The sequence below is a fragment of the Pyrgilauda ruficollis genome, unplaced genomic scaffold, assembly GCF_017590135.1.
Source record: "Pyrgilauda ruficollis isolate IOZ18807 unplaced genomic scaffold, ASM1759013v1 scaffold146, whole genome shotgun sequence".
Lineage (NCBI taxonomy): Eukaryota > Metazoa > Chordata > Aves > Passeriformes > Passeridae > Pyrgilauda > Pyrgilauda ruficollis.
The window spans coordinates 850,027-863,160 of NW_024513210.1; the positions used below are offsets into that span (position 1 = coordinate 850,027).

A 13,134-nucleotide genomic window follows, 5' to 3' on the forward strand; every position below is an offset into this window, starting at 1 on the left:
AGAAAGGAAGCAGGTCAGTAATCGGTCCTGCAAAGAAGACATGCTACATTGGGGTTTTGCTTGCCCGTGTTTTGACTTCAGGGTACCTCTCTGGAGTTCCCATATTAAGCCATTTGTTACACTGTCCTTTCAGGAACTGGTTGATTTTTCATTTTGAAAGCAAGTTCTAGAAACTACCAAAATTAGTCAAATTTTGGCCACTGAACTGAGGAGGTCAATGTGTTTTGAAAAAACAAGAGCAGAAGTATCACAATAATCTGTTATGGTTTTGGGGTTCTTGCTCCAGGGAAGTGGTCACAGCACCAAGCTTGCCAGAGTTCAAGCATTTGGACAATGCTCTCAGACACAACGGTGTGATTTTTGTTATCCTGTGCAAGGCCAGGAGTTGGACTCAATGGTCTCTGTGGGTCCCTTCAGGATATTCTATGATTCTATCACTGCCATACTTTTGCAGGAGAATATCTGAATCTGATCTTTTCAGTCACAGTTACCAGACTAACAAGCACAAGTTGTTGGGTCAAAGGGAAGAGTGACTTGTATGTACTGATTCCAAAAATTTGTTGCACTTATAACAAAGAACCCTGAGAGCTTTTTTGTCTCCATCTGTACTGTGACAGATACAACCCTGGACATCACTATGTGCCTGAACAACATGCAGTCAGATTTACTGCTCAGTGTTGAAGCTTGAGACATATGGCTAGCGTAGAATGACTTCAAACTACAGCTGGGCTATGAACACAGGTCAGCAGTGCAGTTTTGGCAACCTTCCTGTACTAAAGCCCTTATTGTTTGTTTTCCTTCAGATTCTTGGTATGGCCTTCTCCATGACACTATTCCAGCAGATTCACAGGACTGGCAAAAAATATGATGCCTAAAGCCTCGGAACATTATCACATCAACCCTTCTGTCTCATCATAAAATGAACACAAAGAATGACTGCAAGGAGCATCACGCCTAGCCCTGCTGAGGAAATCCGTCCCATTGACAGATCCACTTCATTGTTACTTGTCCAGTTATTATCACAACTTATTTGACTCTTTTTTTTCTTCTGTTTCACATTTGCCATTTATTTGCCAAAGAGGGGGGAAACTCTCCAAACAAATGGATTTTCTACACGAAATCATAGATCTGCTCTAAGAATGTTTCTTAACTTAAGAAAATGTTTTGCTCTACTAATCCATGCTATATGTGCAAAAATTATGTGTGTTTGACTTCAGGAGAGAATTCTTCAAAGTCTTCCATTAGGCTTTCAACCCTTATGTCTGATTTATTGGAAGACTCGGAAAAGCCACTCTAACTGAGAGTCCTAGGAATTGGAGCTGCTTTGCTTTGCAGCTTCTTGTACCTTACGGTGTATACTTTTTTATTATGATAATGATGATGATTATTATTATTATGATGGATATAGCTTAGAATTTAGTTGCCTGACTTATAACTTTTTACTGTTTTTGGTTTTACACATCTATTGTACGTTAATTTGGGAACCACTGTGCGATCTCCAGAGGACGTGTTTTGCAAAGTTAGCAGTAGGTGCGGGCAAAGACATAACTTTTCTCAAGGCCATGGGGAGGCAGCACCTACCTTTATCAGGGCCTTGATGCCCTTACTGTAACAAAGGTATTTCCTTTAAAATCAGAGACTCTTTCTTGAGATGGAATGCAAAGCCTTTCCATTGGACCAGATGATGAGCTTCCTACTTCTGCGAGGCAAAGTTCCAATGCCTTTACTCACCCAAAGCAGTACCTGGCTGCTTTATGTCATGCTACTTTGAAAGCTAAAAGCACTGACTAAGCAAGTTACTGCCAGCACAAAGGAGAGAGATTGCAGTCTGACCTACTGGCAGCAGGCTTCACTGACTGTGTTGTCTGCTTCAGTTTGCCCAAGGCATGTCAAGCTGCTGGATGTGAAGGAAGGAGATGGCAATTTGATGGCACCATTATCATGCCTTCGTTGGAGGAATTTCCTCAGGCTAATGATAGCTATCTCCCTGAGCTAGAAAAGACACTTTATGAATGACCAGATGATGCAGGAAAGGGGCAATTTCCAGAACAGCACTCAGAGGTGGTCTGTATTGGCATATCTCTAGTACAGAACTGTTTTTTGCTGACAGACCACGAAGTTCATCCACTGGGATAGTTTACTCAATGCATATTTTCACCAACATTCCTGTTAGAAAACTTGAACATATATTTCTCTACTTTGAATGCTTCTTCATTGCAAGGGGCCCCCACTTACCCATAGTTACAGGTTTTTGCTGTTTTGTGAAGGAAGAAGGAAAGGCTCAGACCACGGAGGATGCCCTGATTAAACTTCAATCAGGGCTTGACGCAGCCCTAAAAGAAACACTGCTTTTTGCATGGACAGCTGTCAGAAGTGACCTTCAAAAGTTATTACCTCATCCAATGTCACACCCAACGAGGTATTGACACATAGATGAGATGGGGTTCACTATGACATTATTGGGCTGAGTTTCAGAAGCTGTTGAGGATGGAGATTTTGTGCCTTTCAGAGCCATGCCATCTCAAACTACTCCTCTAGTAAACAAGATTCTTTTAATGTCCAGTCTGAATATTCATACTTCAAGCTCTACAAAGATGTAATTTTCCTTGTATCATTCAGCCTATCTTTTCCTTGTGGGCTGAAATAGCTGTTGAGCCACTTTATATCTGGAAGGTTTTAGTCCCCTGTTTATCTTCCTAATAAGTCCTGCACGCATCTGTACATCTGGCAGCAACAGTGTTTTGTGTGACCTATGTGTCACTTTTTTGAGTTCCTATGAAACCAGTGTGACAGAAAGGAGTGTGAATGTGTGGGAGATAGAGATAAATTTGGGGGTTGCAGTGAAGAAGAAGGTTACTATTCTTAGAGCACAGCCCTTGCCCATATGAGCACAATGCCCAAATTTCACAGGGCTCTGGTTTCCCACTGAAGCAGCCAAGGCCATATGGGTTCAGCTATTTCACTTGGATAGCCTTTGAAGGAGTCAGGGAAGAAGCAGAGGGAAAGCACAGAAACTGAATCCAGTTTTACTTCCATTTCTAACAAAAATTGGGACCAGGAGCATCTGAGCCTCACTGGAGATGGCTGTTCCACATTGAAGAAGGGGCTCTGATGCCCAGTGTATCTGCTGCTACATGTAAGACTGTATCCAAAGTTGGTAAGATGTGTTCCCATTTTTGCAAGAAAAGACAGGATGGTTTTTGTCTGATGGCTCCACTGCATTCTCCCTTTGGGCAGAGGTGCTTAGCTTTCTCTAGATTTTCTGGTGCTCAAAAAGAGCCAGGTGCAGGGCTGAGTAGGAGCATCATCTCTGTCCTTTTGGGTCGCACAGTGGTACCTGCCGCATCTTACATTTTAATCTGCAGTCAGTTTTTGTACAAAAATGGTAAAATATATTAGTGAAAGTAATAAGGAAATAAAAGATGTTTATGAGTAACTCAGAGATGAAATGTGTAGTTGCAAACTCAGCTACTTTGCCTTCCATCCAAACTTATTTTTCTAGAATGCTTCATTCCATTTCACGATCTAGAAGCATAGATCCTGAAATCTCTTTTTAATGACTACTTTAGGCATTTTAAGCACAGTATTAAGTGAGATAGTTACATGAGCTTCATGTATTCATCTCTATGAAGCCACCTACAGGAGAGGAGTCAAAAGCAGGACTGATTTGTGTCTCTAGCTGACTCTCTGGTGTGGGAGGTGATGACGGACATCCTCAAAGAAGTAGAAAAGGAATACCATTTTCCAGGCAGCAAAAAACAGCTCTGGAAAGTGTGAGGTTGCAGCAGTCAGTTTGTCAGAGAAGGCACTAATTGTCCTGTAAACTGGTCAAAGGGAGCTTTGACTCATGTATGTATGCACTTTTTTTGCTTATGCTGGTGGGTGGCTGCCTGTGTGTTTTCCCCAAATGTCACTCTGATTATTTAACTATAAGTTTTTAGCATGTTTTTAAATAAAAACTGATACTGAGTAAAAGTATCTTTAATATACACAAATACTGATTTGTATAAATGCATACCTCCCTGTATCTCTAATTCATGAAAGCACAGCTGAAGTCTGTGAAAGTGCTGTTTCTCTGAGTGTTCCTTCAGACTGTAGCATACCTGCTGTCTTACCGTCCTTCATGCTCGGGAGCTGCTACAGAACTTAGGCAGAGACAAAACTGGAGAACTCCCCGAAGAAGCTCTGTTTGAAAGCTGATGAAGTGTGAATTAGCAGAGAATTCTGCTCACTCCTGGTGGTACCAAGGCTGTTTGTTACAGGAAACCCAGGTGGAAGGCACTCAAAAAAAGTGCCCATAGCTAAGTAGCATGTGAAATGCTAAAAGACAATGACATAAATGTCTCCGAGATGACAGAAGATGCCTTGGATATGTCATGCTTTGAGTTCCTGGACTATGACCGTGTTAGGCCAACTCTCCTATCCTGTGTCCACCTGCTCCATTTCTATGCATGAAATACAAACACACACAGGGAGGGTGCAAGCACAGAAGGCAGCCAGACAGATCTTCATGGTCTTTCCTGGGTGACATATGGGTCAGGCATAGAACAGGCAAGGAGGAAAAGGATGTTTTACCAGCAGATGGTTCTTGGGAGCAGCATGGAAAAGGCCACACGTAATTCTGATGTAACTTCTTTCCGTGAGTTGAGCAGCTTCATCCTGTAGCTGGCATGGGGAAACCTGGAGATGTTTGCCTCTGGGCTAGCCATCTGTTGTGCAGTAGAGAGTAGACACTGAGAAACAACATGCCATTCCCACCGGGTGATGTTTGCACCAGTGTTTCTTCTATGCAATACCTACTTTCGCCTTTATATGAAAGATTTTTACTAGAATGATATAAAAATAAAGGATTTTTTAAAAGGTGCCTCTTTCAGCTCATTTGTCTCCACCACCAAAACTGAAAAGGACCAAAAAATTTAAAAAAAAATTCCAAAAGGTGACTCACAGAGATCTATTCCAGCTGCACTCCAGCTGAAATCCATAGCGCTTGAAGTTGTTTCATTTGTGAAAAGATTCCTCTCCCCTGCCTCCACCCCACCTTCCTCAGTCCTCTCTCATCCTTCAAAACAATATTGAAAAAGAAAAAGGTGTGAAAAATCCCCAAATAATGGAAAAATGGTTTTGAGAGCCTGATACAGGAAAGAGATTGCAAGGGTTACAGAGAACACAGAATAGCTGAAGTGAGGACAAAATAGTTGAGAGCTTGAAAGACATTCAGAGGACACTGAAAAGTCTTGGACAAAATGTGAACACTGATTAACACTCAGATAGAGAATGATTACAGAATAGCCCTCCAAATGCCAGGAAATAGATGGGCTGAAAGATCCCCAGATGAAACAGGAGCAAAGCAGAAGGGAACAAAGCAATGGAGAGTCCGAAAGAGATTCTGGGTGCATACACTAGCCTCAGGGAAGGGAAGAAAGTCTGTAAGTGCTCAAGAAAACAAAATGCAGCAGTGTCAGAGGCCAAGAAAGAAAGAGATAAGGAAAAGAACCACCTCAGGGAATACAGAAGAGGCTCAGTGGTAACAAGAAAGCATCAGAACTATTAAAGAAGCTCCAGACTACTCACTAGTACCAAGGGTGGCCTCAAGAGAAGATTTTAAAAAAAGGGGAGGGGAAGAAAGATTGATAGTGCCCCAAAGAGTAGCATCAAAGAAGGGAAAAGTAGCCAAAAATCTGTAAAAGACTCAGAGAACACAAAATAGCATCAAAGAGCCAGAGAAACTAGTAGAAAGCTTGAAATAACCATGATGAACACACAAGAGACTTTAACAATAACAAGAAAGTATCAGAGATTCTGAAAGTGCTCTAGGAGAGGAGAGAGGCTAAAAGAGCAACAGAAAACAGCCTTGGAGAAGGGGAGAAACAAGCATGAAGGCTTAAAAAGTCCTAGAGAAAGAAAAGAAGCCACTGAGACACCATGAACCTTGAAGGAAGACTAAAACAGTCCCAGAAAATCCAGTCGTACTTCAGAAAAAGGGGCTGAAGGGTGAGTGGGATCTGAAACAAGCAGAAAGACTGAAAGTGCTCCAAAGTCCCCTTAGTGAGAGGAAGGAAGAAACTGAAAGACAGCCAAACAGCTTTGGAGAGGCTATGGAAGAAATGGTGAGGTTGGGAGAGTCCCAAAGAACAAAGTAGCCTCACAGATACGGAGAGATTAGAAGAAAGCAGGAAAGAACCTCAGAGAAGAAAGTAGCATAAAGTCTGCAAATGCGAAGGATAACAAAGATTAGCTTCAGAAAGATGGAAAAAGGTAGGCAAGAAAAAGACACAGAGATCATACATTAGTCTTGGAGAGGTGAGAAAATACAGCAGAAAGACTGAAAGAACCGTGACAGAGCAGAGTAACTTCACAGAGACCAAGAAAGAAGCAGATATTAAAAGAGTCCAAGGAGGACCCACAGTACCACTGGAGGGCCACAAAAGGAGGAGAGACACTAGAAGAACCCCACTGCATGCAGAGTATCCTTAGGGCAAGCTTTCCCCGTTAGGCTGGAAAGCCCATTGGAAAACATGCTCTCGTCCTTGTTCTCGAAGCAGGGGTCCATTGCCATAAAAGCCAAAGCTCTGTCTGCAACACTGGCTGTGCAGTCAGGTTTTAACCCACGGGCTGGGGGCTCTCCTGCCCAAGCTTTGCCTTTCCACTGGCAGGACCAAGGAGAACAGCACCTGGGCTCCGGTGCCCTGTAGCCTCTCTTGGTGTACCTAAGGTCTCCCTTGACAGTAACACCGGTAACACATGGAGGAGACCAATGTCCAGGCGTGCCTTCATGCTCTCTGCAGCAGCCCCAAGTCGGACCTCCCTGCAGTCAGGATGTCATGTGAGGTACAAACACGGCCGGTAGATGGGTGCCTCTGTACAACGCATCTCCAAGCAGTGTCCCAGCACTGGCTCAGGCCTTGGGCAGATGCAGCTGGTTGTGGTGCAGCCCTTGGCAGTTCAGAGCATCCTGAGGTAAAAAGTGGAGTGGTGAGTGCATGAATTACAGCTCGGATGCATGTGTGCGTGCACATCTGAGTATGGGAATGTGCTGCAGGTGTGGAAGCCTGACTGTGTGTACACCAGAGAGACTCTGGAGATTTTATTTTCTCACTTTGTGGCAGGTTGACCTTCACCCACAGCTAAGCACCACACAGTACTTCCCCCTGAAAACTACAGCAGGATGGGGAGAGCAAAAGTGAGAAAACTCACAGGCTGAGATAAATACAATTAACTGAAGAAAAGAGGAAGAGAAAAAAACAGTGATGCAAAAGCAGGCTGATGTCCAGTCAGTCTCTGAGCTACAGCTGCCTTCCCAAAATCTCTCTCTCCTCAATTTCTGTTAATGTGTATGATATTGTAGAGCATACAATATCATATGGGTCAGTTTAGGTCAGCTGTCTGTTTGTGTCCCCTCCAAATTCTCAAATACCCCTGAGGGGGGCTGAGTGGGAGCAAGAGAAAGCTTTGATGCTGTGCAAGCAGTGCTCAGCAACAGCCAGAACATTACCAGAGTATTACCAGGTATATTACCAGGGCTTGCTTTAGTCACAAATCCCAAATGCAGCCCCATGCAGTTTGCTACAAAGAAAATTAACTCTATCCCAGCCAGACCCCAGTACACTCTTAAACATCACTAGAGTGCTGGTAGATGGAGACATCATGAGGATCCACAGAGATGTGGAATGCAATTTTGTGTCGTCATCTTATGAATGCCTATCCTCCCCAGATTTCCCAGAAAAACACAATCTCCCAATCCCACAGTTTGCAGTGTGGCATTGTCTCTGATTATCCCAGTCTTGCTCACCACATTCCCCAGGCACAGAAGAAACTATGGGTACTTGCTTGTGCTGCCAAATGTAACTGGCCTCAAAAGTACTCTGCAAATGCTCCTCTTCCTTCAGAGACAGTCCAGCCCAGCACAGGCAGCAAAAATGGACAAGCTGTTCCCTACATCACTGTTATTCACTAGGAGGTGAGGTGGACAGGGATGCCATATCCAGACATCGAACAAGGTTGCAAGTAATCCTGGCATCCTTTCCTAGGCTGCAATGAATGGGTGAGAGAGGATTGCACCAGTCCATGGATAAGTCTTTTTTCTCTTTAGAGAACTAATGTGTATATTCAAATCTCAGGCCGATGGAGTCCATTGCAGACATGTAAAAAGAAACAAACACTGTGCATACTCCACATAGGAAGGTGCTACCAGTTAGGCTCGCTCCTTCCTTCCTTCCTTCCTTCCTTCCTTCCTTCCTTCCTTCCTTCCTTCCTTCCTTCCCTCCTTCCCTCCTTCCTTCCCTCCTTCCCTCCTTCCTTCCCTCCTTCCCTCCTTCCTTCCTCCCTCCCTTGTAATCTTTTCCCCATTTGTTGCTCCACAGATGATGAATGGACAATACTTATGAGACAAAGACCTAGCTGGATGTCTTTGAATTCCATTGAAATGGTCCTGGGGGAGGAGGGGAGAAGGTTTGCTAGTAGCTGGGGAGTGAGCTCTCTGGCTGGGGGGTTTCTCTTGGGAAATGCAGAGACACCGTGAGAGGTCAGGGGGCTTACTGACACTTGGCTGGGGGTCAGGGGCTGCACTCAGCACCTTCTGCACCCAGCGACTGGAGGGGAGAGCGGTGGGGTGCGGTGTGGGGAGTGGGCACCCATGTTTCCCTAGACGGGGCTGCACTGTGGTTTGCTACAGACGAGCTCGCTCACCTGGCACTGAGGCTGATCACTGTAGGTTTTGCAAGGGCAGGGTAAGTTTTGCATCACCCCTCCTGCCCCCCGCTTGAGCCGCCACTGCCCCGAGGACGGGTGGATGAGCAGGCGCCACAGCGCCCCTGCAGGCGCGGGGGAATCACCGCACCCACCCCGCCCGGCCGGGAGCCAGCAGCGCCCCTGCTGGCCGTGACCGGAACTGCACCGACGGGGAGGCGCCTGATGGCCGAGGAAAAGCTCTTACTGGGTTCCTGGTTTTGTGTGGAATTGCTGCTGTTGTGGTTGTTTGTTTGCCTTGTTATATATAGTCCAGTAAAGAACTGTTATTCCTTTCCCCTCATCTCTGCCTGAAAGCCCTGTTATTTCAATGTTTTAATGATTTGCAGGGAAGGGGTCATATTTTCCATTCCAGGAAGCTTCCCGCCTTCCTGGGCAGACACCTGTTCTCTTAAACCAGGACATAAAGGAAGTAGGGTGATGAGTGAAGTTCAGTCATTAGAACAACACAGAGGGAGCTACACTCCAGGGTCATTGAGAACCAGCCCCATGCAGCTGTTCATACGTGAGAAATTGTGCTGGTGCTGGCAGACTCACTGGTTTTGAGGTTATCTCATTCTCTGACTGTTTGACTCAGGTAAACAGTCATTATGCAGTTAGCAATGCTGTGCCAGCCTAGAAAAGGTAGGAGTTAAAAATTAGAGCAGGTATTAAACTGTTCTTCCTCGTGGGTCTTCTATGTTCATCTCCAGAGAGAAACAAACAAACTAAAAGCTCTCTGCTTTCTGCAGCTGCCACAAGTGCATCTATTTTTATTTAAAGTCTCTTAATGTCAGCTGAAGATTTGGAAACTTCCTGGACTCCTCCTCCCTGCAGAAAAAAACTCCAAAACCCAACAGCAACAACAACAACAAAAACACCCACCAAAAAAACCCACAAAACAAACAAACAAAGAAAAAACCCAACAAAAACCAAACAAACAAACCAATCCAGGGATGATGGAGCTCGTTCCATCCATAAAAGGAGACAGGCAGCTGGCAATTTTAAGCAACTGGCAATTTTAAGCAACCAAGTAATGGTAACGTATTGGATATAAGAGTGAGACAACCAGGGGAAAAAAGAACATCTAGGAATGTGCAAGAAAAGTGAAAGGAGACAAGGAATTCTCTAGAGTGTGGGTTTTATTCTCCATTAATAAGGGGTGGAACATGTACTACTTAGGATAATGGCTTTCAGTCAGTATCACAAGAAAAAAAAAGAAAAAAAAAAAAGGGAGCATTGAAGAACTGAGATGTTCCCAGACCTTTTCCATCTCCCACAGAGTGCAGAATAGGCATAGCTGGGGAAAGCACAGCAGGAACAGGGCTAGAAAAGGATCTTCTAGAAAACAAGGATGCAGCACATTCAGGTTAAGAAAAATCACCTGACACATCTAACAGTTCCTTGAACAACAAATCAAGAGGATGTAGACTTTCAAGGAAAGAATGTAAAATAATATTCTGCTACAGATTCCTCCACATCTCAAGACCAATGCCATATTTGAGGTGGACAGCCATGGTCTCCAGGTGTGATGGTCTGTAATAAGCAGAGTATTTCCTCAATCTCTTCTGTTGCCATTGGACAACTGCATTTGTGAGTGTACAAGTCTGTGGATACCAAAGGTGTCACATGCATCCTACAATTTCCTTTATGCTGCAATACACATGCCCATCATAAAATCTTGGAGTTTTCTGAAAAGTTGCAAAACACCATCAGTATTTTCTTTTCATGGCACAGTCATTGTACTGTTATGGGGGGTCTTGGAGCACATGGTGTGTTTATATTTTATTCCCTCTTTGGTTGTTCTGTTTGGTTTCTGCTTACTTTCAGTTAATGCTGGCAGAATTATATGTCATTATCATTTTACATTATCAGTCAATTGCATATATGTAACATTACACTGATTATTAAAAATTAATCTACCATGAAATGGCAAACACCAAAGAAGCACCCACTTTCCCCTCTTGGAGAATGTATTATGGCAGTTTATGTTCCTTGTCTTTTCTTAGCTGATACACTCAAAGGCAGAGAGCAGCTCTTCAGAAGGACACAGACAAACTGGAGGAGTGGGCTCAGAGGCACCATATGAAACTGAAAATGAAAAAATGCAAAATTCTGCAGCTGGGAGGAGATAACCCCCAGCAACATTATGTGTTAGGAAATGGTGAGCAGCTATTCTCAACAGACAACGTGGTCCTGATGGATGGAAAGCTGGATGTGATCCCACAGTGTACCCTGGAGGCAGTGGGGGACAACTGCACCCTTGGCTATGAAATAGCAGGACCATATTCAGGATCTCAAAAGAAAGGAATACTGGGATTTTTTCACCCCATCCAAAATACTACATCCAGTTTGAGGCTCATCAATATACGACATGCTGATAAAATGGATCAACTGAAACAATTGCAGCAGAGGAGCACCAAGACAGTCATAAGGCTGGAGCACTTGTCCTGTGAGGAGAAACTGATGGACCTGGACTTGGTTAGCCTGGAGAAGGCTTGGGTGAAAGCAACTAACTGCAATATTCCAACAGAAGATTCCTTCTGCAAAGGTTAAGAAGACCAGGCCAGGGTCCTCACAGTAGTGCATGGTGGTAGGAGAAGAGGCAGAAGGCTTAATCTGTGATGAGAGGATATAAGGAAAATTTTTCATGACAATGAGAGTCAAATATCAAGCACTGGAAGAGGTTGGCTAGAGAGGTTGTGCAGTCTATATCCTTGTGGGTTTCAAGACATGACTGGATACAGTCCTGAGCAAAATGACCTGAACTCAGAGTTGATCCTGATTTAAGCAGGAGGTTGCACTAGATCATATTGTTGCAGAATGGTTTGAATTGGAAGAGACCCTAAAGATCATCTAGTTCCACCCCTCCTGCCATGGGCAGGGACACATTCCACTCGACCAGATTGCTCAGAGCCCCACCCAACCTGTTCTTCAACACTTGCAAGGACAGAAGGTCACAATGAAGTCTCCCTGGAACCACTTCTTCTCCAGGCTAACAGCCCCAGCTCTCTCCATTTGTCTACGGAAACGGGGTGCTCCAGCCCTCTGAACACCTTTGTGGCCCTCCTCAAAGATGACAAAGGTGCATTCCAACGTGAATCCTCTTTTAATCCCCTCTCAGATACAATTAAAGAAGCACTATCCTAGGGTAATTGACTGTAGTTTCCCTCTGTTTCAAGCAGCTTTTACCAGCTTGGAGACGCTGTGCCTGTTATTTTCCTGCCAGGGGTAAGGCACTGCCAGGAAGACTGAGGGAGCTCACCTCACAAGGGTTACACTGAAAGAGTCAATGTGCACAAGTTGCAACACAAGAAATTCTGGGATGGACAGAAGGACAAAAGCTTCTTGCCCTTGAGAACAGCTCAGCAGACATGCCTGAAGAGGAAAAAAAAAAAGTTTGAATAAGGAACTGAGCAATATAATCTAGATTTTAAGTAAGGATGCTTTGGTAAGGAGACTGGATTAAAGAACTTCATCAGTCCTTTCAAACCTAAGTTCTTCCATGATTCTACAATTTATGTACCAGGCAGTAGCAGGGAGTTCTCTCCTTCACTTCTATTTGACCATTCCCTGTGAGAATGGGTTTGTAACTCAAGTCATGTGGCCAAACCTCTCCACTTTCTGCCTTTTTGCTGCTTGAAGTAGAGGCTGATGAAAATCAATTAATGCAATTACATCTTCTTTAGATAGGCTGTTAGTCTGCACATAGTACATTACATATCCACAGAAATCTTTGGATTTGAAAGGGTTTTATTTTCTTATGTTGCCATAAGAAGTCTGGCATTAGCATGCAGCTTGCTAAGAATACAGTCTCATAACAGGCTATGTTTTTAATGCAATGAAGATATTCTTATCTCAAGAGAGGTTCACACTCCATTATTAATTATCAGTCTAAACATACAAAGAATGGGAAGAAACACACAACAAAAATCTCAACTCTATCCCACACTTCAAGGCATAGCAGCAGAAACCTCTTTAAAACTTCTAGCTGCTAGAAAGCTGTGCATTCTGCTACTGTAACTTCAAATACACAAATTCTGCAAAAAGCACGACCCTTATTTTAAAAATATGCAACAGACAGTAATAGCAATAGAAATAATTGATTCAAAGAGGCCTACATTAGACTTAAAGCATTCAGAATCTTTTCATTAAAAAACAAGATGTTCAACAGACGTTCAGCAGCAAAGGCAGTAACAGAATCCTTTCTTTCTCTAGCCTCTGTATAGATCCATAAAGCAAGGCAGGATATGTCCCAACAAACTACATCTGCTTTCCAACCATGTCAATACAAATAACATACTTGAAAACGATGGCTCTGCCTCCAGAAAACTCCTTTATTCCAGAAGCATTATATTCATCCCAATGAAATACCTCCAGTGGTTCACCATGGGCTGCTTGACTTTTTAA

The 13,134-nt window shown here is 43.8% G+C and overlaps 1 protein-coding gene across 3 annotated transcripts in view; it reads left to right on the forward strand.

Annotated features, from left to right (window-relative positions):
• The window catches only part of TSPAN9 (tetraspanin 9), a 169,312-nt gene extending 164,448 nt beyond the window's left edge, over window positions 1-4,864 (forward strand). For all 3 annotated transcript variants that reach the window (XM_041460596.1, XM_041460597.1, XM_041460595.1), the window contains one exon: window positions 804-4,864. In XM_041460596.1, coding sequence (XP_041316530.1) covers window positions 804-875 — 72 coding nt within the window. In that variant the 3' untranslated portion in view covers window positions 876-4,864. The remainder of the gene's footprint in view (window positions 1-803) is intronic.
• The last annotated feature ends 8,270 nt before the right edge of the window (window positions 4,865-13,134 follow it).